A 27,464-nucleotide genomic window follows, 5' to 3' on the forward strand; every position below is an offset into this window, starting at 1 on the left:
AAATGTCACCAGGGCACTTCTGGAAGTTATGGAAACATTAAGTAGAAATCTTTGTAGGATAGGAACTCCTCCGCCCAAGCAGGCTTGGCATAGAAAGAAGAATTAAATTGCTTCAGGAATATTTGCCACAGTCACGAATGTTCTCAGCCATTCGTCAGTTCTAGGATCAGAGTCAAGATAAATATAAGCTCTGTGAGGATGAGTATCTTTGTTGACATTGTGCTGGAGTTTCTAGAACAGTGTAAGACCCCACAGGGGCCCAGTAATATTTGTGAAATGATAAAATGGAGTTTTGCAGTAGAGCATTCCCAGGCTCTTTAGAGTATTAGCAGTGGCTTGGCCCACAGCAAGAAGGGGTTGCAAGGCCACAGATAACACAAACAGATTTAAGAATGAAGGTCAAAATCGTCTTGACAGGATAGAAATGTGGTCCCAAATTAGCTCGACTGAATTCACAAGAGAACAAAATAGGGCCAATTTCAGGATAACACAACACTGGGAACTGAACTTCTGGCTAGACTAATCTTGGCCTGTGAGTATAAGTGAGACATTCAGAAGTAGGCAAAGGGTGGTCCTCCTCTGCGCCATTGGTCAGACCCTATCGCAACTACTGAATCTAGTTCTGAGGGATCGGTTTTATAGCAAACATTACTAGGTAAGCACTTAACTGAGAAATACAAGACACAATGGCTTAAAAACTGCCCTGTGAGGGCTGATTTAAAGGATCTGGGGAGATTTAAGCTGAGGATAAAAGGCCTGGAAAGTACAAAAGAGCTGGTTTGAGGAAAAGGAGTTAAACATGTTCTTTATTACTCCCTTGATCAAGCTATGACCCACAAATGGAAAATGCAAAAGTAAATTCAGCTCAACATAAAGAAGCATTTCCTAAAAGGTATGATATGTTCTGACTAGATAGAAGTAGGTCCCTGTTACCACAAATGTGTAAGCACTAACTAGATGGCCATCTGTAAGGAATGTTCTGGAAGGGACTCCTGCATTGGATGATAGGTGGCACCATCCTATCTATCAATCTGGAGGACTGACTGTGGCCCATAGAGTACTTTTATTTGTTCTACCAAACATTTAAAATTAATTTTCAAAATGACTTTGGAGGAATACAGCCTCTGGAGTCCAGACAATCCACACTGCATCCCAGCTGCTTCACAAACTTATGCTACCTGCCCACCTTGAGTTTGCATCGTCTATATTGTCCAGTCCAGTTCCAACAGAATTGCTCCTGTGACTCAACTTCATCACAGAACTGTCACAGAATTTTCTGTCACTGGGGGCTAGAAGAGAGGGGACCATGGCAAAGAAATCAGTGAAGTAAAATAAAATAAAATAAAATAAAATAAAATAAAATAAAATAAAAATAAAGAAATCAATGAAGTAGAATAGATCAATGTAGATGGTGGGCCCCAGTCTGATCTCTTTCTTTTGCTCTACACAACTCCAGCCTATACTACACATATAAAGACTCCTTTTCCTTTTCTCCCTCCCTATGTTTCAATTCCATAGAATTTCTTTTTCCTGAGCCTATAGGAGCTCAGACTACACTAAGAGTAAAACTCTCTACTTAGGATTGATTCAAAAGCCTTTATTATCAACTCAGCTCAGAAAAGCAGCCGTTTGGGTGAACTTTTCTTAGGACTTGCAGCCATTCTAAGGACTCTAGGTAGGGCCCTGGCTCCTTGGTTCTGTGGTTGGTATAATGCTGCCACCTGCTGATTATCCAGACAAAGTGCCTGAGGCATCTGTCTCCCAGGCAGAAATGTTTCAAACTTTTTAGGCAGTGAAGCAGTACTGCCCAGGCAGGGTCCGCTTGATGGGAAAGGTTAAAATCTAACTCCATGAAGACAGGCCTGTGCTGAAAAGGGGGATTTTTAACAAACAGCATTAATAATGGTACATATGATTGATAACAATGATATTCATAGTACTTGAGTTTTCTTTGATAACATTAAGAGAATGTTCTGCAACAAAATTTATATACATAATTATATCATCTTTTACAGGTGCATAAAGTCTTCATATATCCAGTACTTATTATCATATATTATTCTCATTGCAATCCCACAAGTAACCTATCATTGCCATATTTATTCTTTTCCCCATAAGGAAACACTCATCGAATGTGAGTTGCATGCCCAAGATCACACAGCTAGTAAATAAGAGAGTCAGAATCTGAATCCAGTAGATCTAGTTCTGGATTTTCTAAACGACTCAGTTAAGGGTCCTACATGGATCTCAGTAGCATACACTGTAGAGAAGCTGGCCACCCCTTGAGCTATGGGATTGGCAGATAGAGGAACCAGAATGTCTAAAGGGACATGACAAACCTATAAAGGGGCTGGTGGTGGTTTGGAGCAAGATCCTTCCAGTAGGGGAGGATGTGAATAATTAGATCTTGCTAGGAAGAAAGGACTGGTAGGTAGAGGAAAGGTGGGAACTCAAAGCCCTAATCTAATGAAGTAAGGAAGAGCTGTAGCTTCTTGGGCATTATTAAGAGCCTATGGAAAATCCCATTGATGAAGCTTCTAAGATTCTCCCAGTCTTCTTGGCCTGGATAGTTTCGGGAACTGGGCTGGGTTGGCCTGGGGGGTGCTGGCCCCCCTTTACTATTACCCTGCCAGATGCCATACTGTCTTCCCTTAATTCATGCCCTCGGTGTTACATATTTGGTGTGAGGACAAACAATGCACATTTGCATTTGTCTGTTTTGTTTAACCATCTATTGTAGCTGTCCTGGGCTAAGAGGTTTCTCATCCTTTATATGATTTAATTGCTACACCCTTAAGAGAATGTTTCGAATTTGCGAATCCAATTTCGAGATGTTTATCATCTAGTTGTTGAAAAGGTGGCTTATAGGCCGGAAAGATTTTTAGTTCTCTGAAGAAACTAAACCATCTGTAAATTGGCCCACACATTACTTGGTAACTCTCTAAATGATTCAAATGCATGTATCTGACTTCTAAATTTTAAAATAAACAAGCCTCTGGTACTGAGAAAACTACGCCCAATTCCACCATTGGATCTCACCATCAAAGAAAAGCTCTCAAAATCTGGCCATTTCCAAAATTCACTTAAATGAGTCTCGGAGGTTATTTTGTTATCTGTTTTTGTTCATTGTGCTTTACAGTAGTGCAATTAGCTAAAGGTAACAGTTATAGTTTAAACATGTCCTTCTTAGAGAAAATCACTCTTTCTACCCTTTAGGGACCCTTGACTTTGGTTCTCTATTTTCATTTGGACCAGGTTGATGTGGACCAACCAAAACATGTGGGAAAGAACTCTGACATAGAATTATGTTCTAGTGCTTGAATATATCATTTCATCTTAGGGTTGCAAGAAGGAGAATAGCAACCATTTTATTTTTTTTTTTAATTTTTTATTGGTGTTCAATTTACTAACATACAGAATAACCCCCAGTGCCTGTCACCCATTCACTCCCACCCCCCGCCCTCCTCCCCTTCTACCACCCCTAGTTCGTTTCCCAGAGTTAGCAGTCTTTATGTTCTGTCTCCCTTTCTGATATTTCCCACACATTTCTTCTCCCTTCCCTTATATTCCCTTTCACTATTATTTATATTCCCCAAATGAATGAGAACATATAATGTTTGTCCTTCTCCGACTGACTTACTTCACTCAGCATAATACCCTCCAGTTCCATCCACGTTGAAGCAAATGGTGGGTATTTGTCATTTCTAATAGCTGAGGAATATTCCATTGTATACATAAACCACATCTTCTTTATCCATTCATCTTTCGTTGGACACCGAGGCTCCTTCCACAGTTTGGCTATCGTGGCCATTGCTGCTATAAACATCGGGGTGCAGGTGTCCCGGCATTTCACTGCATCTGTATCTTTGGGGTAAATCCCCAATAGTGCAATTGCTGGGTCATAGGGCAGGTCTATTTTTAACTCTTTGAGGAACCTCCACACAGTTTTCCAGAGTGGCTGCACCAGTTCACATTCCCACCAACAGTGTAAGAGGGTTCCCTTTTCCCCGCATCCCCTCCAACATTTGTTGTTTCCTGCCTTGTTAATTTGCCCCATTCTCACCGGTGTGAGGTGGTATCTCATTGTGGTTTTGATTTGTATTTCCCTGATGGCAAGTGATGCAGAGCATTTTCTCATGTGCATGTTGGCCATGTCTATGTCTTCCTCTGTGAGATTTCTGTTTATGTCTTTTGCCCATTTCATGATTGGATTGTTTGTTTCTTTGGTGTTGAGTTTAATAAGTTCTTTATAGATCTTGGAAACTAGCCCTTTATCTGATATGTCATTTGCAAATATCTTCTCCCATTCTGTAGGTTGTCTTTGAGTTTTGTTGACTGTATCCTTTGCTGTGCAAAAGCTTCTTATCTTGATGAAGTCCCAATAGTTCATTTTTGCTTTTGTCTCTTTTGCCTTCGTGGATGTATCTTGCAAGAAGTTACTGTGGCCGAGTTCAAAAAGGGTGTTGCCTGTGTTCTTCTCTAGGATTTTGATGGAATCTTGTCTCACATTTAGATCTTTCATCCATTTTGAGTTTATCTTTGTGTATGGTGAAAGAGAGTGGTCTAGTTTCATTCTTCTGCATGTGGATGTCCAATTTTCCCAGCACCATTTATTGAAGAGACTGTCTTTCTTCCAATGGATAGTCTTTCCTCCTTTATCGAATATTAGTTGACCATAAAGTTCAGGGTCCACTTCTGGGTTCTCTATTCTGTTCCACTGATCTATGTGTCTGTTTTTGTGCCAGTACCACACTGTCTTGATGACCACAGCTTTGTAGTACAACCTGAAATCTGGCATTGTGATGCCCCCAGATATGGTTTTCTTTTTTAAAATTCCCCTGGCTATTCGGGGTCTTTTCTGATTCCACACAAATCTTAAAATAATTTGTTCTAACTCTCTGAAGAAAGTCCATGGTATTTTGATAGGGATTGCATTAAACGTGTATATTGCCCTGGGTAACATTGACATTTGCACTATATTAATTCTGCCAATCCATGAGCATGGAATATTTTTCCATCTCTTTGTGTCTTACTCAATTTCTTTCAGAAGTGTTCTATAGTTTTGAGGGTATAGATCCTTTACATCTTTGGTTAGGTTTATTCCTAGGTATCTTATGCTTTTGGGCGCAATTGTAAATGGGATTGACTCCTTAATTTCTCTTTCTTCAGTCTCATTGTTAGTGTATAGAAATGCCACTGATTTCTGGGCATTGATTTTGTATCCTGCCACGCTACCGAATTGCTGTATGAGTTCTAGCAATCTTGGGGTGGAGACTTTTGGGTTTTCTATGTAGAGTATCATGTCATCGGCGAAGAGGGAGAGTTTGACTTCTTCTTTGCCAATTTGAATGCCTAATAGCAACCATTTTAAATGAAGCTTATACTCAAGAATAGTAATTGCTTAGGGATTGTCTAGAATATTCAAAGAATAATGATGTATGGAAGTCCTTCACAGCTTATGCTGCAAATCTTGCACCAAGACATATAGAAAGAAGAGGTTCCAGAGCTGTTTTGTCCATCCTTCAGCAAGGTTCAACACTGCTGTTGAATATCTCTGGACCCCCTAACATTTACATAGCATAGGGTTGGAGAATGAGGGGTAAAAGTCAGTCCCATATATTGCTCTCTCCTGTACCATGCTCTGTCCACTGCATAGCCATTGTGGGGGCTAACTAGAAAAGCTGCCATGGGTCCCAAAGCATGTAGACTGGAATGGGACGCTTGTATGGAGAACTCTTGAGGATGGGCTGCCCACCCTGTAGGGCTATTCAGTGGAAGGGCTCCAACCAAAGTGCTCAGAGCCCTTTGCATAGCACCAGAAAAATATTTTATATTCTGCATTAAGCATCTGAAAGATTTCTGCCATAATCATTGTTGATTTCATACCCATAGTTGATAAAAGGAGAAAAATAGGTGGTATTTTTCTAACTCTAAAAGGAGCTGAAGAGTTTTAATATTGGTGGAGCTCATTATAACACAAGCAGCAAAATCTTAAATATCACACTCTATTGTGTAAATATTACATAAGTAAATTTCCTATAATAAATATACAATGCATATATACTATTTCCCTTGACAACTCGTAAACAAATATTCTACTATTATCAAGGCTAAAGTCTCTATAAAGATTGTACATCATATTTAAAGGGAAGCCTCACAGGGAATTCCTTCCATATAAACTACTCAATTTTATAACAAGTGTTTTTGTTTTCTTGTTTTTACTCTTCTAAGTCTTTCCTATAAACCTCACATTACATTGTTATTATTTTGTGTTTAAATTGTTGTTATTTTGAAAGATTTATAGAACTTTAAAAAATCTTTAAAACTTACCCACACTTAGAGTGTGTGGGTGGTTCAGTCAGTTAAGCATTGGGATCTTGATTTGGGCTCAGGTCATAATCTTGGGGTCCGAGGATCAAGCCCCAAGTCAGTCTCCACACTCAGCAGGGAATCTGCTGGAGATTATCTCTCCCTCTCCCACTGCTCTCTCTCAAATAAAGAAATAAATAAATCTTTAAAAAAAAAAAAAAACTTACCCACACGTTCTTTTCTTTCAGTACTTTAAAGATGTCACTCCACTGTCTTATCCTTTGGATCATTTCCAGTGAGAACCCACTGCTTTCCTTTTCTTTGTTTCCCTTGTGTATAATGTGTGTTTTTGTCTCTGGCTGATTTTAAGATGTTTCTTTTTATCACTGGTGTTGGGCAATTTCATTCTGATGTGCCTTGGTATAGTTTCCTTCATATTTATTGTGCTTGGAGTTTGTCAAACATCTTGAAACAAACTTTTCTTTGAAGTATTTCTTCCAGGGCTCCCCTCCATCTTTTAAATATTCCAATGACCCATGTATTCAGCTTCTTGGCTTGTCCCACAGTTCACTCAAGCTCTTTTGATTTTTAAATTTTATTCTTTAGTCCTTTTTATTTGGGATAGTTTCTACTGATGTGTCTTCAATTTCACTAATCTTTTTCTTCTTCAATTTCTAAAATGCTGTTAATCCCATCCAATATAAATTTTACCTGAAACATTGAGTTTTCATCTCTAGAATTTCAATTTGGGTAATTTTTTTAGTATCTAGCAGTCTCCCCTCCACAGTTAATCTTTATTCTAGCTTCTTAAACATGGACTGTAATCATAGTATTTTAATATCCTTGCTTGCTAATTCTAATATCTCTTTCAGTCCTAAGTCAGTTTCAGTTGATTGGTTGCCCCTACCCCTATGACTCATATTTTTCTGCTTCTTTACATGCCTGGCATTTTTTGTTAGAGGCCAGATAGTGTAGATTTTATCTTAGGTCTGGGACAGAGTTGAGTTACTTAGAAACAGACTGATCCTTCCAGGTCTCACTTTTAAGATTTGCAACGTAGGAAAAATGCTCTTTCCAGAGCTAATTATTCCTCAGTCCTGCAGCGAGAGCCTCCTGAGCACTCCGCTCCACCAGGGCTCTGTGAATGGTGAAGTTTTGGAACCTGGCTGATGGAAGCATGCACTATTCCAGGCCTGGGGAGTGCTAGGCACTGTGTCTCCTAAGCCTTTCCAGTGATTCTGTCCCCAGTCTTTGGTGTTTGCTCACACACAGGAGCGGATCAGCCTTCAGCTAACTACTCAAGAGGGTTTCTATGAGTTCTCTCTTTGTAAATCTACCTCCTCTCTCCCATTCTTCCCTGCAAACTCTAGCTGGCTCTGTCATTCTGGACTCTTGGTTTTGTCTCTTCAACCCAGGGAGACTGCCAGGGTCTGCCTGGGTCCACCTTCCCTCTCTACACTGCAGCCTATAAACTATTTCAAAGCAGGAAGCTGGGTGATTGTAGGGCTCACATTATTTGTTCCTGCCTCTCAGGGACAGCCATTTTAAATTACCTGACACCCATATTCTGGAAACCATTTTTCACATACTGTGTTCAGCTTTTTAGTTGTTTCAGGTGGGAGGAAAATCTAGTTCCTATTATATCTGCTTGCCAGAAGCCGAAGTCTTCTTTAAGTCTATGACCTGTAAATATATTCCACATTTTACTCTGAACTATACAAAAGAGGTAACAGCAAGGTCAAAGATATTGTTTTCTCAAATTTCCTCTGTTTCTCTAGAATTCAGCTAATAAAAACTTACATCCTCTGATTTTTAGACTTTAATTTTAATTGAGGCTGATTAATGAATATGGAATTTGTAAACTTTGATTCTACAAAGCTAAGCCCCCTTCTCTTTCTTTTGACTACAGGGTGAGGTAGTTGGAATTTGGGCTGGGTAGACCACCCCTGGACCCACAGCTCTACCAACTGTCGTTGCTCAGACACATGGGCAGTTAAGACTGGTGGGAGAGAGTCCTACAAGTTGATGAGGTGCTGCTGCTCTTATTTGTGGGGCTGCTCTCAAAGTTTGGATCCAGAACACTTAAGCAGAGGGTGGATTGTTTGCTTTTTCGTTTGAACTCTTCTGCAGCAGCTGGTTCTTCAAGCAAAGGCAAATTCCCAATTTCTCACTTAGGTACCAAATAGCCAAGCATGAGATCAATTAGCAATCACTTTTTTCCTTTCAGGCCACTCCCCGGACCCATGCCCAGTCTTTTCTCCCAGGACATATAGGGCTCCTCTTTCTGCTTTTTGTAGGGGAAGGGCTACACTCCAACAACCCTCTTCCCAGGCAACCTCCTCTTCTAGCCCATAAAGCAGTTGCCATTAAGTAGGAGAAAAAAAAATATTACAATTTAATCTTTATCAGGTTCGTCCTCTAGTAGCCACCCACATCTGCTATCCCTGCTAATATAACGTATTTTATCTATGGTAAAATTTCAGATAGATTTAGAATTTCCAGATGCTCATATTTAGAGTCATTACCTGCCCTCACTTAACATTATTCTTTCTCTGCCCCTTCCAGCCTTTCGCAATGACAAGAAAAGCAGTCTAAAACATGAGCATGGACTTGTAGTCATATAGCATCCAGATGAAGCTAGTAAAGTTATTATCCAATGTTTAGTTAAAAAAAAAAAGGACATATATGTCTTAGTCAATTAGGGCTGCTATAACAGAATACTACAGACCTGGTGGTTGTAAACAACAGGAATTTATTTCTCACAGTTCTAGAGGCTGGAAGTAAGTTCAAGGTCAAGGTGCTGGCAGTTTCAGTAGCTCGTGAGAATCTACTTCCTGGTCCACAGGTGGTCATCTTCTCACTGGTGGAAGGGGCAAGGGAGCTTTCCTCTCTGGGATCTTTTTTATAAGGTATTAACCTCACTAATGAGAGCTCTGCTCTATTACCTGTCACTTCTTAAAGACCCCACCTCCTAATACAATTACCATGGGGGTTAGGATTTCAGCATATGATTTTGGGGCGGGGGGGGGATGGAGGGACATGATATTCAGTTCATTACAAAATACATATGCACAGATATATACATTTTTTTATTGTTTTGCCAGTGTGGCATTTAAGAGCAACTCATTTCCTTATGGATTTTCTTCCCCTTATTAAAGAGGCATCTGCAATCATTTGCTATTTAGTCTTAAGAGATGGTGGTCCTGTTTCCTTTATTTCAGGAAACCAGTGACACAATTTTACCTGAACCCTCTAACAATCGAGAAAATAAATCCTTGGAATTCCCTTGTTCAGCTCTGTTTCCAGGAAGTGGGCTTTTATTGAGGATCAAGCAACAGAGGAGGTTCAATCTCAGTCCCACTGACAGCCTATTTCCCTTCACTGATTCCAGGCCTCTTCTTTCCACAGGTGCCACAGTGAACCGAGAAAACAGCTGCCAGTCTGACAGCAGTGGGTTCCTGGATGAACCACTGGAGCCCCTGCCCCTGCAGGTAGAGGGCCACCGGAGGTCTGGAATAGGAATAAAAAGGAAGATAAGTAGAAAGCTAGCCAGCACATCAGGAAAGGGCAATCAGCCCTTGGAAGACACCTAGCATAGGGACTCAGGGGATGGGGGATGATGGATCACACTAAACAAGGTGCCCGAAAGCTTAGCATTCCTTTCCTTTTTATTTTCTTTTGATTTTACCAAACAAGGAAGCTGAGCCCCATAGACAGAAGGGCTTAGTTAAAGTAGTAAACTAATGTAAAACTGAGTTTATAACACTTATCTCCTGACTCCTCAGTCAATGGTGATGATAAGGAAAAGACTCACACACACTTCTGAAACATAGTGCCTTCCCCATCCTCCTGACCCATTTGCTTTTATCCTGGTTTCTCACACAGTTGCCTTCCTTGCCAAGCAGCCAGAATCCTGCTGAGAATGGATGTAGAAAGCCAAGGGATCAGAGCCAGTGCTTGGTGTCACCCCAGTACTGCCAGCAAGAGTCAGATGAATCTGATTCCAAGAGTACGGTGAGCGCTTCCTTTTCAAAACAAGACTGGAGTATCTGGGAGGAAAAGGCCTCAATATCCATGGTAGAGAAAGAGTCTCAGTTTGAGGATATGGAGAAGCCACAAGAGCCATTGGCCCCAGATACAGCCCTTGACAAAACCAGCAGACGGGGAGAACACCCAAGGAAAGACAGCCATCTGAGGCAGTACCTACCCATGCCCCAAACTGAATATGAGGCCATCATGGGCACAGTTACCTCCAGATATGACTGTCCTCTGGGGTTTATGGTGACCCACATCACAGAAGTGAAGGATGGGTTTCTGAAGCTTGAGGGGCCTGGAGAAGCATACATGCAAAGCCACCACCACAAGTCCCAAAGATCACCTGGAATTGATCCTGCTCACAAGTGCCGTCATGATGACTCTGAGGACCCAAAAGGAGCAGAAAGCAACAAAACCTATACTGACACCAACAACATCTCACTGATAGGAGAAAGCCCACCACAGGACATCTCCAAGCCCAGTAATGTCCTGTCCTATACAGTTGACAATATTCAAACATCTGAAAAGTCCATTCTCCACCTAGATACTCAGCAAGCAAAGCCAGTGTGTCCTGCTTTGGGTCAAGTACCACATAGAGCAGAATCTGAGATGGAAAAGCTTCCTCCAAATGCTGACTCAAACACTGTTGGTTCCAGGTCTGTGACAATCCAGATGTCCTCCAATCTGGCATCGGCTGCTCAGAATGCTGTGGCTTTGGGGGCTGATTCTAAAGGAATGACTTTAGAATGCACTATGGGTGACCCTGTTCCCACCACAGAACCAAGACTGGAGACAAGATCAAGAGAGTGCCGTGATGTTTCTGTTCAGGCCAATATATGTGAGCCTAGGCCCTGGCATTGCTGTTCAGCTCCAAGTAACAAGGCCCAGTACCTCACCAAATCTGTCTCTCTAGACACAGCAGCCATTTGTCACACTGTACCTGTCCACTGCTGTGTCTGCTGTCATCACCATCCCCACTGCCACTCAGAGGGGCAGAGCCCCAGCTCTGTGCTCTCAGCCTGTAGGCACTGCCCATGCTCAGATGATCATCTGGAAGCCCAGTTCATTAAGACGTTGAACATCCTTCAGGACACTACAGTGAAGGAGCTGTGTTCTGTAAGTATCATCTCTGCAGAGACGGGAAGGCAGATGGAGAACACCAACTCGGGGATAATGTTTGGGCTTCCTGAATTTGAGCTCTTGGGGCATATCTTTCCATCTCAAATCATGAGTAATACTTGTAGAGTGCTTTAGAGCTTATGATATAGTCTCACAAATGTCTCATTATCTGATATGTTCAATCACCTTCTGAGGTAAGGAGGAAAATTTCATTATTAATCCCCATTTTACAGAGGGTTAGAGCATAATAAATTCATGTGTAAGGTTATAAACATTAATGCATCAGTACCTCATCTCCAACTGAACAATTCTATGTCTTAAATTCACTTAGCTGAATTATCTTGCACGAGCCATTAAATCTCTCTGATCCTAGTTCCTGTTTTGTAAAATAGAGAGTCTGTTCATGCCACCGACACAGGATTACATTAGGATTAAGTGAGAGAAAGCCTCTAAAGCACTCAGGATGCTCAGACACTCAGCACAGTGCCCAGCACACAGAAAGCCCTAGAAAATGTTAATTGTATGGCTCCCAATCTTCTTACTAGTTTTCATTACTATTATATTATTGTTCAGCTCTTGAATCTAGAGCTTCCTTAGAAGCTCTATATGAAATAGAGGGACTTCTGCTCCATCTTGGCTGAGTTTATTTAAAAGCGGACATTGAGTTAACTGAAAACTGAATGAGCCCCCCCAACCTGTTTTGCCCCTGATAAATCAATAAGCATTTAGTGATGCCTTCAGTGTCCCCTCTTCAGTGATTCTCAAGGTGAGAAATGATCTAGGCTGTCAAGCTTAGCCATTGTTAACAAAATTAAGAGTGTCACACATGAAATTTCCTGTATAGAAAGCGAAAAACAGAAAGGTGGCACAGATAACATAGGGCTACAGCTGTTCAAAGGAGTGTGGAGGGCAATTATAATTTGTTAAGTGCCTACTATTTGATGCCTGATGAGTTACCTTCCCATTCTTTTAATTCCACAGATATTTATTGAGTGCCTGTGCTAATCACTTTATTTACCTTATGTCAAGTAACCCTCATTTTCATCCATGCCATGAATCCTGAGTCCCTAAGATAAATGCCAAGTCTTTCCCCTTTTGCAGATGACGAACCTAAAACTAAGAGAGTGTAAGTTTCCAACTTACCCCACTAATAAGTGGTTAATCCAGATTCAAATTCAGATTTAGCTGATATCAAATTCTTGGACCACACACTTTGGGCAACGATGTGTCTAACTTTAAAATATCTAAATCTGTAGAAGTGTAATAGCTACATGAGAAAGTGATTATGTGAAAGATAAGGCAAATTACTACGTAGCCCTTCAACATCTAGAAATCTGCATAAATGTTATATAAACATAGAAAGAGGATCGATGAAAGATAATTTACTACATCATTTTTTCAAATTGCAAGGTTTCGGGCATTTGGAATATTTTTAAGTGGGTCATTTAATAAGGGTTGAACTAGTAAAAGAAGTCATTGAGATTATAATACTATCCAAAAGTTTCGTGGGAGTGAAATGCAAAGGCTAAAGTTGAAATGCCCAGGTCCAAATCCTGAAGCATAGTAGGAGTCATCACCACCATCATCATTGATATTTATTAAGGGATTTTAAATGCTATAAGGTGGTGGATTTGGGGGCGCCTGGGTGATTCAGTCAGTTAAGTGTCCAACTCTTGAATTCTGCTCAAGTCATGATCTCAGGGTTGTGAAATTGAGTTCCACATGTAATCAGCATGGAACCAGCTTAACATTCTTGCTCCTTCTCCCTCTGCCTCCCCCACCTGCCTCCCCAAAAAATGGTGTAAGCTGGTGGGTTTCAATTGGGGATAACTTGCCCCCATCCCTGGTAACATTTTACAATGTTTGGAGACATTTTGGGTTGTCATAGCTGGAGTAGGTGTTGCTACTATTAGTGGGTAGAGGTCAGGGATGTTGCTAAACATCTTACAGTACACAGGACATACCCCTACTCAACAAAGAATTATCTACCCCAAATAACAACGTCAGGGCTGAAAAGCTCAGCTCTAAGGGAATAAACATTTTGTTGGCTCCATAGTTAATATAGGAAAATGTTAAGAATGAAAGATAGCTAGAGAAGGTGACATTTTAAGAGACTGTAGAGAGAAAAAATATTAAATCCTACAATCAGGTATTCTAGTTTTCATGAGGAAAACCAGGTTGTCAATCTAAAATATCCTGAATAAAGATTTTTTTCTAATTTACATTTTTAAGATAAGTTTTACAAGGATATGTAAATTAAACCATATTTAGTTCTATATTTTAAGAATAATAAAGTATTAAAAAATCAAAATTAAAAAAAAATCAAAATTATCCTAAAAACTCCAGAAGAAAAGGCCTCTCTAGACTTACTAAATGTCATTCTTTTAATGTAAATGTTGCAGTTATTTATTCCATAATAAGATACTATCTAGTTTCTGTTCACATCATCACTCCTAAAAACAATATAAATCATTTACTGGTTGTATTCTAAAGGGAAATAGGGGCGCCTCGGTGGCTCACTCAGTTAAGTGTCTGACTCTTAATTTCCGCTCAGATCATGATCTTAGGGAAGTGAGACCAGGTTCTGCTTGGGCTCCACACTCTGAGCAGGGAGTTTGCTTAAAGAACCTCTCTCCCCCTCTTTTATCCCTTTGTGTTCTCTCTCTAAAAAAAGAAAGAAAAATAACAAACATGTATCCACAAACTAAGAAGCTAGACGTCTATCGTTAAATTCTCTTTGGGAAGTGCTATCACTTCATTTATTAATATTATAATCGAGTATCTATGGCAATAGCTCTGTATATGATACTCAATTAGCCTATCATTTGCTCAGTTGTATGGCCACAAATGAAAAAAGAAAAAAGAGTAATTCAGCCTCCCATGGGCAGAAAAGACACTCTACCTCATAAGGGTATTAGCATGGTTGAGGCGACTGTGACAAACCAGTGCAGACAAAAGAGACACCAGGGTCTAGAGAGGCTCAGGTATTCAAAGGGTGGGCCTGACTACCGGTGCCAGGAAGCTGTCTAGTCCATCAGGCAAACCATAGCATCCAGAGAGCATAGCTGACCAGTTAGTATAGCCCAGTAAGACCATTAATATGAAAAGTTTTAATAAGGCATAAAGGGGGATGCCTGGGTGGCTCAGCAGTTGAGCTTCTGCCTTCAGCTCAGGTCATGATCCTGGTCCAGGGAATCAAGTCCCACATCAGGCTCCCTGCAAGAAGCCTGCTTCTCCCTCTGTCTATGTCTCTGCCTTTCTCTCTGTGTCTCTCACGAATAAATAAAATCTAAAAAAAAAAGACATAAGGGTCAATAAGGTATTTGGGGGTGTCCTTATGAATTTGCAGAAATATGGTTCTGGAAACTGTAGAAGCAAGTGGGTATGCAGCCCCTGGGATCCCAGCAGCAGGCAGAGGACTACAGCTTTTGAGAGATGGCACTGGGGAAACTCAGAGGCAGGAACAGGGTGAGGACTGGTTCTGGGAGCTAGGCAGAGGGACATTGATTAGAACTGGGACCAAGGATTGAACCTGGGCCAGCTCCAGGGCACAGCAGAGATCCCCCCATTTCTCCTACCTGGTGTCAAGAGATGACCTTGGGCCCAAGTAGCCCCAGCTATGTGGAGAGATCTGGCAACTGGAAATAGACCTTCTTCTTGATTTGACATCATAAAATATTAGCTCTTCTGCAGAACATGCAGGGGTTTTGTGTCCCATTACGCACAATGGCCATCTTCAGACTAGTGGGCAGCTTTCAACTGAGTAGGAGGGTTTTTTTTGTTTTTAAAGATTTTATTTATTTATTCATTAGAGACACAGAGAGAGAGAGAGAGAGGCAGAGACACAGGCAGAGGGAGAAGCAGGCTCCATGCAAGGAGCCTGACGTGGGACTCGATCCCGGGACCCCAGGATCATGCCCCGGGCCAAAGGCAGGCGCTAAACTGCTGCACCACCCAGTGATCCCTGAACAGGAGTTTAAATGAGAATGCATGCCACCATCTCATGTCTTCTAAAAGCTTGTCTCATAGTGCCTCAGTTTGCTCTCCTCCTAGAATTTACAATTATACCAAAAAATGTTATTTTTACATCAAATTAATCTGACATTATACACCTTGAAATATAAGGTTTTATTAGATAACAATGCATTTCTCCTTACTTAGATTCAAGGAACCACAAACATACACTCAAAGAAAGCAATCTTTTACACATGCATTATTATACTTGTATGCAGGTGTGCACATAGGCACGCAGACACTTGCAGAAAAGCAAGTGAAAATGAGGGATTGCATTCACCCACAAGAGGAGGCTGCTTAAGCCAAAGAACAAACTCAAGAACACAGAGAAAAGGTATCTATGGTGAGTGAGTGTGTAAGGGTTTGTAAGGCTTGAAAAATGTTCTGGAGAAAAATGTCTGTAAATCAGATGCTAGGTGCTAGCTAGGGTTACAAAAATTATTCATTAAAAAAATTATCTGGAAAATAAATCTTGGACCCAGTGAAGATTATAGGCAGGGACAGATACTCTAAGCTGTCAATGGAAGTTCCAAATGAGTGTTGAAAATAAGAGCAATTTTAGATAAAAGACTCAGGAAACATCCCCACCTCCTCCCCTTACAGGGCAGTAGGTAACAATTCAGAGACTAACTTGACTAATTGGTAGATGCCATTTCTTTTTTTTTTTTTTTTTTTTATTTATGATAGTCATACAGAGAGAGAGAGAGAGGCAGAGACACAGGTAGAGGGAGAAGCAGGCTCCATGCACCGGGAGCCTGATGTGGGCTTGGATCCCGGGTCTCCAGGATCGCGCCCTGGGCCAAAGGCAGGCGCCAGACCGCTGCGCCACCCAGGGATCCCGGTAGATGCCATTTCTGTGGTCTTGCGGGTCACCCTGGTTTGTTGACTTGATTAAGTCTTATGTATATGTGAGTTCTTCATAATAATTTATCAATTAAAAAAAAAAAAAAAAAAAACCTTTCCAGAAAAGCAAATGAGATCATCTGAAATAAGACTTTCGGATATCAGAAAATTCTTCTATAATGCTCATGGTTTAGATTTAACTAAAAAGAAAGCACACACAGCTTAAAAAGTTAAGATGAGCCCATTCAAAAGTGAAGTTTCGATGCTTTCTGGTGGTGTTGCTCTTACAATTGAAGTTAAAGTTTGTTTTAATGGGTTTGGGTCAGTCGAGTAGACCTTTAATTCATTGCCTTTGGGTTATAACCCAGAACTTACATTGGAAAAAAAAAGGGGGGGGAGTTTAAAACAGCTTCTTTTCTTTTTTTCCTTGCCTAAGTTTGCCTTTTTTTTTTTTTTCCTGAAATGTAGTTTTAGTACTTCCAAATGGCCAGAAGATGGCACTGTTTCAGAATCTTCCGCCTCACTCCCTTTTCAGGGAAGAAAAGGCCATCAGTCCCAAATCCCAGCCTGCGTGCCTTCCAATCACAAAGAGTTACCCCAAAATAACTAGAGGAAGCATAAAATTTAATGTTTCTAAGGCTCAGCCTCCTTGAGGCTTTCCATGTCCCTGGCCTCACCATCCCTAGAACTTGGTCAGCTTGTAGGAATCTACTAGGACCCTTCAACCAGGTCATGCCTAAGGGACAAATAACTCGTCCCGGTCTCCAGCTACGTGGATCAATTAAATTTTTTTCTAAAGATTTTATTTATTTATTCATGAGACACACAGAGAGAGGCAGAGACACAGACAGAGGAAGAAGTAGACTCCATGCAGGGAGCCTGACACGGGACTCCATCCCAGGTCTCCAGGATCATGCCCTGAGCCAAAGCAGACGCTCAACCACTGAGCCACCCAGGCATCCCGCTCAGTTAGATCTTGAGAATAAAAGAATGAATCAGACTTGAAAGCTGACCTTTTTTGACCGTGGACGAGTCACTTTGTCATTCTGTGTCAGAACATTTCTCTTCAAAAGAGCCCTTCATGGTCTCTGCGATGCTTCCCGTTTTCAAGAGTCATAGTTGCAGTCACCTTTCAAGCACGCTTGCTGACATCAGTAACACTTCAAATACTCCTCTAACCGGTGCAAATGCACTTACACCGAAGCAAAAGTAATTAGAGTTTTGCCATGTAACAAACGTTACTCACATATAAAAATTAGGGGACAGAATCAAAACCAAACTCTCAAAGCAAAATGACGAGGAGCTTTCAGTATAAAAACATCACTTATAGGAAAGTATTTCTGTTATGACAATTCCAGTAAAAATAGCCATGAGGCTGCCAGGATCTTGGTCATTGAGTTTTGGGGGGAAAGAGTAAGAAATCTGAGACTTCCTAAAAAACAGGGCTAAGAGGAATTAACACAACTGTTAAGACTGATCCCCATGGAAGGAAGAAAAAGAGAAAGTTGAAAGAGGGCATCCAGGAAAATCAGTTTCCTTTAAAGAGCTTTCCAGAAGCCCCAGTCCATGCTCTCTGCTTTCAACTCATCGCCATCCTACTGCAAGGGATGCTGGGAAATGTCATTTGTTAGACACACTGTTGCCCTAAGATATTAGAATTCTGTTCATGTGAATAAAGGGGGAGAAGACAAGGAGCAGGCAACTAGCAGACTCTGGCACAATACTCTGGGAGACAGGGAGGGGGCCAAACCCATGGACTGTAGTGAGAGCATTAGGGTCTAACAAGCATCAGTGTCACTTAAAGTCAGATGGGTAAAAATAAATAAATAAATAAAATCAGATAGGTAGAGATGCTGGGGTTCTGGATCATACATTCCTCAAAGCATAATCCAACCTGGGCTGGAAAACAAAGAAGGTAGCTAGTAAGAACTCAGGGAACCATTAGGCTCCCAACAAATGGACTGGACTTAGGGGCTGCAGGAAGATATGCGAATCAGGAAACCAAAGCAGAAGCACAGTCACGCAGAGAAAGTAACATTTAAAGAATGATTCTCATCCGGAGCAACAAGGAGCAGGATTGGGAGAGTAGACAAGAGGTCAATTCTAGATTCCAGTTGATGAAGAGCGTGGGACGCCTCATTGATGCCTGCCTTGCTCTGGATGAGCTTGTTAGCTGCATGGAGCTGATGCTGCAGATTTCACCGTCGGGGATTGTGGCTAAGCAGGGCTGAGGCTGATTAAAAAAAAAAATATATATATATATATATATATATATAAAAGTCTGCATAGAATATGCAGAATATATATATATTCTATGCAGACTTTTTCTAATCTAACATATACCATCGGGACAAATGTGTTCAGTGTCATTGAGATTCAGAGTGAGGCAGTATTCAACGCCCAAGTTGAACAAGATTTAATAGGACTCAAATTTCCTAAGCATAAGCCCTCACCTTGGCCCTGTATCTGCATCCTGGTAACTGCTACCTCACCTAGTCCTTCAGACCCTGGTAACCCCTACCTCAGTCCTTCAGACCCCGGTAACCCCTACCTCAGTCCTTCAGACCCTGGTAACCCCTACCTCAGTCCTTCAGACCCTGGTAACCCCTACCTCACCTAGTCCTTCAGACCCTGGTAACCCCCACCTCAGTCCTTCAGACCCCGGTAACCCCTACCTCACCTAGTCCTTCAGACCCTGGTAACCCCTACCTCAGCCCTTCAGACCCTGGTAACCCCTACCTCACCTAGTCCTTCAGACCCCGGTAACCCCTACCTCACCTAGTCCTTCAGACCCCAGTAACCCCTACCTTAGTCCTTCAGACCCCAGTAACCCCTACCTCAGCCCTTCAGACCCCGGTAACCCCTACCTCACCTAGTCCTTCAGACAGCCTGCGTGTCTCCGGGACATAATGTCTCCAAGAGCCAATCGACAACCGGTGCTGCCCTTCTGTCCCAGCCAAGTGTTGCCTCCACTTGCCTGGAGAAGCCAAAGGCTGGGCTTTCCCTCTGTTCTTCCCCACACGGTAGCGACAGGGCTTCCTTGCCGACAAGGGAGCCCCAGTGGGAAGGCCGCCGGAGCAGAGGGGAGCTCTCACAGTGAATCAGAAAGGACTTCCTTCTCAGCTCTTTCTAATTGTTCCCAGTGCACGGTCCACGAGATGGAAGCGATGAAGGCGGTGTGCCAGAGTTTCCGGGAGCATTTAGAGGAAATTGAACAGCATCTTACAGGACAGCAGGCGCTCCTTTGCAGGGACATGTCAGAGGAGGAAAGGTAATTATCGAAGAGAGTCATAAAAGCAAGCAGCAGCCCACACACCTGGAGCAAGGAAGGGGAATCAGGGCAGGACAGATGAGCACCAGGGAGCAGGACTAATGAGAAATGAGTCCTTCTCCTTTGCTTTCCTGTTCTTGTCCTTGCTTTCTCAGTGGGAGTCTGTGAGAGCTATTTGCTAGATAGCAACACTTATTCTGGAAGGCCAAGGCTATTTGAGGTCAGAAGATGGGCAGTCAGCTGGGAAGAAGGGGCTAGCCAGCGGGATGTCTTCCACTGATGTGAGTGGGGCCTATGCAAATGTAAGCGTTGGGGGTTATGAGGGTTTTGAAAATCTGCATTATGTTCACGTAGATTAAAAAGCATATGTCCCAAAAGTCCATTCCTCGCTGCCTGGGCCCCGAGGGATGGAAATACGGTTAACTGTAAAGGGGGGCGCAGGAGTTTTTACTGGGCGGATGGAAGTGGTCCCAACTGCCTGGTGGTGACTGATACAACTTGGCACATTTACAAAAAATCATCACATTGTGCTGTTAAAATAGGTAAACTCGGTGGGATGCAAATTATTCTGCAATCGAGTTGTTTAGAAAAGGAAAGAAAGAGAATCTGCCCTGGTGGCTATGTCTGCGACTGATGCAAATGAAGAAGGTGACATTACCTTTTAAGAAATGTCAGAGGAGTGACCTACATCTTGAGAGGGATGATGGAGGGCGGGCGCTTGGAGGCCACATGAAATCCGATCGCTTCCTGTTCTTTACCTGCAGGGAAGAGGCGGCACACCTGCAGACCCTCCGCCGGGCCCTGCGGCAGCAGGTGGAGGAGCTTGAGTTTCAGTTGGGAGACCGGGCTCAGCAAATCAAAGACGAGATACTATCGGTATAAGACGGTGGGAGGGGGGGGAGAGTTGACTGCATCCTGCCACCGCAGGAGGGAGGCGTTAAATCAGAATTCGGTGCCATCAGTTTCAGATTCTGGGATTACACCTCTATTTTAAGTATAAAGAAAGCGAAGCCTTTGCTCAAGGCCACGTGGCTAGCGGATGACAATTCAGGATTCGAACTCGGGTCACCTAATTCCTGTGCCAATCTGACCTCCTCCCCTGTACATGAGAGACAGGTTATTATTAGCCATTTTCTCAATGAGAAGAAGAAACACAATTTGGGGGCAGGTATGGCTTAGTCACTGCCAAAATCAGCTGCTGGCTCACAGAACCCACTGGAGAGAATCCCCCACCCATGAATACCTTTCCCACTAGTCTGGCTTAGCTATTTGATATGAATACGGTTTGTTGCCCACTGTTTCTGTTCTTATTTTCCTTTTAGCAGCTTGAGCTTCTCACCGAGGAGCAACCTGAACACTATACAAACCTGCATGACTGTAACTGGACAGAAGAAAAGAATGGCCACACTTCGTGTGCTAAAATCCACCGGGCCCTGGGCCTCCGGGTTGCCTTGCCTCCCCGCGATGGCCGGCAGGCTGCCAGCTCCAGTGTGACCCATCTGGCTGCCTTTTCTCCACCCACCTTGGAGAGCAGCCCCAAGATGTCTCCTTCAGCTCGAGCAGAGTCAGGTCCAGCCCCTCTGTCAAACTGTCCTACTGGAGAAAAGGGTACAAACATCTTCCTCTAGATCAGAGTGGGTTTGATGGCCTTCCAACACAATGAGCACATTCTAGCCAGACAGGGAAATCTAAGTTGCCCCCGAGAAGTGTCTATCAACCCTTCTTCAGCTTTTTAAAAATATATATTCTATGCTGCGTTTCAACCCAAGAGAAACTCAATATTTCAATATTTATTCAATACAGACTAAGTGAGCACCTACTATGTGGCTGGCACCAGGGAATACACAGTGGCCAAGATATATGGTATCTCTAGGTATAAGTGAAATTTGCCCTGTGGAAATTTAGAGTCTGCTGGGGGAGATGAATGTGGACACGCAAAGACATGTGGATTTGAAACTGTGAAAATGCTCTGAAGGAAATAACAGGGTTTTATGAAAGAGAACATAGCAGGGAATCTGATCGAGATCAAGATGTCAGGAGGGCCTGGTTTGAGGAAGTGACAACAGAAGAGAGAAAGAAAATCCAGGCCTCAGAAGGACCAGACTTTCTAACGGCCTGAGGCAGTCAGCCCCTGGAAGCATCGATGAAGCTCCTACCTTGTGCCAGGAAATCCTCTCATGCTGGAGACAGCTGTGAATAAGACAGACGTCCTGTTCATAAAGAGTTGGATGGAGAGGGAAGAAAATGGGAACAGCAGACAAGATAATTTCAATATTGGCAAATGCCATGGAGAAGACAGTGTGGGAATATTGTAGAGACTGGCGTGGAGAAAAAGCATCCGGCATTCCTTAGGGTGACGGCCAAGGCCTTGCTGAAAGGAAGCTCTCTGGCTACGACCTGAATGGTGAGGAAGAGGAAGCCATGTGAAATCTGAAGAAGGAACCTTTAAAGCAGAAGAAATGGGAAGTTTAAAAGCCCTAAGACAGAACTAGCCAGAGGTGCTGAGCACATGAGTGTTGGGAACGTGGAAGAAAGAGGAAGTCCAGGGGTCAACTCTGTGCTGGAGTCTGAGAGCCACGATCCTTCTTCCACATGGAAGCATTACGGGTTCTAAGCAGGACTGTCACATAGTCTGGTTTACATTCAACATCACACGGACGGCCTGTGGGGAACACACCGCTGGGGACTTGCAGCTAGGCAGCCCTCCCAGTGACGAGGCTGTTGGTGTAGTCCCTGCTGTGAGAAGCAGAGTGTCAAGTTGCTTCCATGCAGCTAGGGAGGCTTGGGAGCCCCCCACCCCACTGAACCGTGGGATGCACTGACAGTCTTGAAGTACTGGAGGAATTCTAAGGAAAGGAGAATGCATGAAGAATGGAAGAGTCAAGAAATGTCATGGAAAAAAATAATCCTTTGAGGGAAGTAATGATGTGTAAGAGATGTGCAGGTGGAGGTCACTTCCAAGCAAAGAAACTAAGAAGCTTTTTCTTTTAAAACTACCCACTGCTAGAATGGACCTCCTAGCCCATCTCGTGCTTCATCCCCCTTGCTTCTTGGAAACCCTTTGGCTTCGGTGGAACCCTCCTGCCATCTGGACCATCCCACAGTTGACTGCACTTTCTCAGAGTATGAACATCCTCCTGCCATCCTTAATTCTCTTCTTTTTCGCTCTCCACACCTACTTTCCCAATATACGCAGTTCACAGGTACCTCCAGTTCTTGCCCTCTCCAGAATTCCTGTCCAGAATTTTCTACTCTCAATAACACATTTTCACCCTGAAGACTTGCCTGTATGTCTCGCTCAGCATCTAACACTGATCCTGTCATTTCCCTGAGTCAGTTCATCTTCCTGATACTTCCTGGTCCATGGCATTGCCGTACTTCACGTGCAGACTCAGAGCCACAAGTTCACATTGTCTCTTCGTCCTCCGTTACCTTCTTCCCTCAGAATCAACAATCACATCACTGCCGAGTGTACTGCCACAATGTCATTCCCAGAAGCCCCTTCGAAACCTATTACTTGGTGAAGACCCAACTGAGGGGCCTCCTAACTGCCTCTAGCTTCCTTCTCTCTGAGCTATGCTGGCCTCTGCCAAAGTGGTCTCCCTGAGGCATCACTTGGGTCATATTACCCTGGCCTAGGGTGAGTAGCCAGGGAACACTTTTAGGCTATTCTAGAGAATTAGAGACAAGTCACAGGATCACTTTCCAGAGCAGTCTTGCACCAAACAACCTCTGTGCCCTGCAATTGTTATGTCCCTCTCTTACTCTCCTGCTGCCTCGTTTCTCTTGAACACATCCCTATTTTGGCTCCTGCATCATGGTTCAGCTTCCAGCCCCAACTTGACTCCTGGTATATTGCATTTGTACTCCCCCCCAAGACTGCTTCCCTTTCTAAACTTTTTAAACTTTTTACTCTTTCCCTCGGTCAGACTCTAGGCTCCCTGGTTTATCTCCATTTCTCCAATATAGACTTCAAAAAGGTTGCTGTGTTTCTGCCTTGACAATCAGGCAGATGCCTTCAGAGATGATGGAGGTAGAAAAGGAGACCTATTGCCCTCAGATGAAGGGCGGCATGTGGAACCCCCAAGGATCACTAAACATCTCATGGCATTTCCTTATTTATTCTCTGAACTCTCCAACAAAGAGCACAAAAGGGGAACCAAGATATAGAGAGCTGCTTGTCCCACCCAGAACCTTTCCTATCTTTAGTCCTCAATGACCTGATTACCAACACTAGTTCCAAATACCATCTCCTATAGCTCATGCCCTTCCTCCCATAGACATGAGACCTCTAGAAGCCCAGCCCATCTGATGACCCATGGGTTATGTACTAGTGTCCCCCATGGTTCTCTATCCTGAATAACCTCTAGGCTCACAGGGGAGCTTTAAAAAATACTGACATTAAAGCGTCACCCAAGATCCATTAAACAAGAATCTCCAGGGATGGGATCCAGGTATCCATCCGTAGGCTTTAAAAGCTTCCCAGATGATTCTGACATGCAGTTAAAATTGAGGATTGTCGGGATCCCTGGGTGGCTCAGCAGTTTAGCACCTGCCTTTGGCCCAGGGTGTGATCCTGGGGTCCCAGGATCGAGTCCCATATCAGACTCCTTGCATCGAGCCTGCTTCTCCCTCTGCCTGTGTCTCTGCTTCTCTCCCTCTCTCTGTGTCGCTCATGAATAAATAAATTAAAATCTTTTTTTAAAAAATTGAGGATTGTTGTTCTAGATGAAAAGGCTACCCTACAATTCCATTTTACAATTCCATTTTTCCTATTGTTTTTCTAGGGACTCTCTATTCTTTTCTCATTTTTCTTTCTATACTACCCCTCTCAGCTAAAAGAGTTTTTCACAATTTATTGGCGATCCCTGAATAACAAAGGAGAAAGGAAAAATGATGTGTGGACTTTATTTCTATTTTTACAACATTGACTTCTACCTTGATCATCAATTCCTACATTTCATCTTTATTTATAGAGAAGTAGTAAACAGATGACTGTATTTTGTCTTCCTTCCTTTCCCAAAAGTCCTCTTCCAAATTTGACAAACGAGATTAAATATACATCTTTGATTAGGTAGATCAGGGTAAGGATTATTTGTTTCTTTAACACCTTCCTTCTCTTGCAGGAAATGTCTGTATAAAATAGCCAGTTACAAAAATTATGGAAATGTAGGTAGTCTTCTAAAGGTATATGGTTGTTCCACCACTAGGACACAGCACAAACATTCTAGAAAGGTGAGCAATTAGACAAATTGCCTACAGTGTAAACATTAAATGTAAACGTAAAACTGAGTGTTTTGAATATTATTTATGGCACACGAGGTATGAAGCAAGTCTCTCAAGGATAGAATCTACAACAAGCACTCAGGTGACTCAACTGCTCTGATTTATGATGTCCCCTAACTTTCATCCTTCCACCTTTTCCATAAATAAGCTTCAAAAATGCGTGTGTATATCATAGTATGTATAACAGCTACCATGTTTCACTCGAATATCAATGTACTCAACTTAAGGCATCATAAAACATTATGGTTATGGAAAGAATGTCAAAGTGTTTTCTGGAATTACCCACAAAGTAAATGCCTTCCCTCTCGAAACTTATGGCATCCCTACTGGCCTATTCTTTTATATCAGTGTGTGATACACAATGTTCTGTATCAAGCACTTACATTATAATCCCTTATTTTCAAAAAAGGGTTCACAGCAAAACTGCTCACTGGGCTTAGGGAAAATTTTTTTTAAAGATTTATTTATTTATTTGAGAGAAAGAGAGAGAGAGCGCGTGAGAAGGGGGAGGAACAGAGGGAGAAGAAGGGAAAAGCATGAAGCCCATTCAGAGTTTGACCCCACAATCCTCAGATGAAGATGCAACCTGAGCCTAAACCAAGAGCCCAGTGCTCAACCTCTCAACTGACCCAGACACCCAGGTGCCCCTTAATTTAGAAAAGTTTTTTCTAGGAAACCTAACTTAAAGCTAAATAAGATTTCCTTTTGGAGTCCAGATGTATTTTGACAAAGTTCAGATGTGTTTTTGACCCGAGTTGCTTCCACACAAACATGAAAATGAAGATTTGGAGGTGGGTTTTTTTTTTTTTTAAGATTCTATTTATTTATTCATGGAGACATACAGAAAGAGGCAGAAACACAGGCAGAGGGAGAAGCAGTCTCCCTGTAGGGAGCCCAATGTGGGACTCGATCCCGGGCATGCTCTGAGCCAAAGGCTGATGCTTAACTGCTGAGCCACTCAGGTGCCCCTGAAGATTTGGAGGTTGTCAGTTTATATGATCAAACTGGATAAAATGGGCAGACCATGCAGGTCACCATTTGTTTATACAAAAATAAGAATCTTTGCACATGACAGGCTTTACCTCATTTGAGTCTCTCGGTGCTAAGGGAAGTATTCCCCATTTAAACACTGAGGAAGCTCAGATATGGAGAGATTGACCTACACAAGCACACAGTGAGCCTTATGTTTTATCATTAAGAAGTAACTGCATGCTACGGCTAAGAGCTCAAGCTCTGGAGTTAAATCCAGGCTTTGAAATTTAAATCCAACTCCAGTACTTATTCTGTGTGTTGGGCAAACTAATTAACCCCCTAAGATTCAGTGTTATCCTCTATACATTATCAGAGTTAATGCATATACAGCCCTTTAGAACAGGCCTGGAACTTGGCTCAGGATGATTCCATACTGAGTCTGGCTCAGTATGATTGGGATTCTGATGACAATAGCAACAAGAATAGAGACAGCTCTGTAATAGCTACTTCCATGCAAAGTATTGGGCTAGACATCATATGTGCATTATCACTTATCTTTGTAACAATCCTGAAAGGCAAGAATGAAAACACACACACATACACTCAAAAAGTTAGTAAATTATCTAAGTTCTGACAACTAATAAGAGATTGAGTTGACTCTGATTCCCTGCTTTGCCAGTGGTTCTCATTTATGGCTCTGTCAAGCTTTGGGCTTACGTGGAGAAACTGATGGTCCGAATCAACCGGAGTAGCCCTGTTTCTGAAGACATTGTACAGTAGGCTTTAGCAGAGATTTTTCTTTGAAAAAAAAAAACCCATTACTATAGAGAAGTTTGAAAAGCACTGTACTATGCTAATCACACATGACTCTTACAGTCAGATACAGGTTCTGAGTTGCTTTCATACAAGAAAATGACTTCCACAACATAGGAATCCTCCAGAACATACCATCCTAAAAACTCAGCTTAGTGCCACTTGTCCCACTGACAGGAATAATGGCAAGAGTTCCTTTGCAGCCTCTGAGTAATTGTTTGGGGAATCTTTTTGTTCTATCATCAAGTTCCAAGATCCTGAATTCTCTTTCTTTGACAGTTAACTCTATTAAAGTTGACTATATTCAGGAGAACCCAGATCACATATTTGAAAAACAGGAGATCATCGCAATATTTGTCGAAAGTTAAAAAGAGCAAACTCTTTAATTCTGAAACCCAACTCAGGGTTGGAGTCATTTTGTTTCAATGAAAAAGATGGAAAAGGTAAAACCATACTACCTGTTTATTTTCAAATTTAGAAATTGGCAAAGGAACTATTTATCCTCTTGTATATCAAAAGACTTGGGTCACTTCCCTGTATTAATTACATTCTATCCAGATTCCATTTCAATATTCAAAGCCAAAGCTTTGAATTGAGAAGACTGACTTGAGATACAATATTGGGAACTCAAGTCACATACTTTCCTTGGTTTTGTTATGCATGAGTGAAGACCCAGTTTGCATGATGAAGACAAAAACCTTGAAGACTGCTTTGAATCACAGCGTATGCATAGGCTGTGTAGATTTGTCTAAGAAAATGTTTTTTTTTTTTTGTTCACAAATAAACATTTCCCAGAAAAGTG

At 42.3% G+C, this 27,464-nt stretch overlaps 1 protein-coding gene across 6 annotated transcripts in view; it reads left to right on the forward strand.

Moving 5' to 3' along the window:
- Nucleotides 1-27,464, forward strand: part of ITPRID1 (ITPR interacting domain containing 1) — a 142,403-nt gene extending 114,939 nt beyond the window's left edge. For 5 of the 6 annotated variants that reach the window (XM_025464549.3, XM_025464550.3, XM_025464547.3 and 2 more), the window contains 5 exons: nt 9,718-9,800; nt 10,195-11,460; nt 19,464-19,591; nt 20,356-20,467; nt 20,914-27,464. In XM_025464549.3, the coding sequence (XP_025320334.3) occupies nt 9,718-9,800; nt 10,195-11,460; nt 19,464-19,591; nt 20,356-20,467; nt 20,914-21,219 (1,895 nt within the window). In that variant the 3' untranslated portion in view covers nt 21,220-27,464. The remainder of the gene's footprint in view (nt 1-9,717; nt 9,801-10,194; nt 11,461-19,463; nt 19,592-20,355; nt 20,468-20,913) is intronic. The other variant, XM_025464548.3, reaches the window with a different exon arrangement.

This window comes from Canis lupus, chromosome 14 (genome assembly GCF_003254725.2).
Source record: "Canis lupus dingo isolate Sandy chromosome 14, ASM325472v2, whole genome shotgun sequence".
NCBI classification, from domain to species: Eukaryota; Metazoa; Chordata; class Mammalia; order Carnivora; family Canidae; genus Canis; species Canis lupus.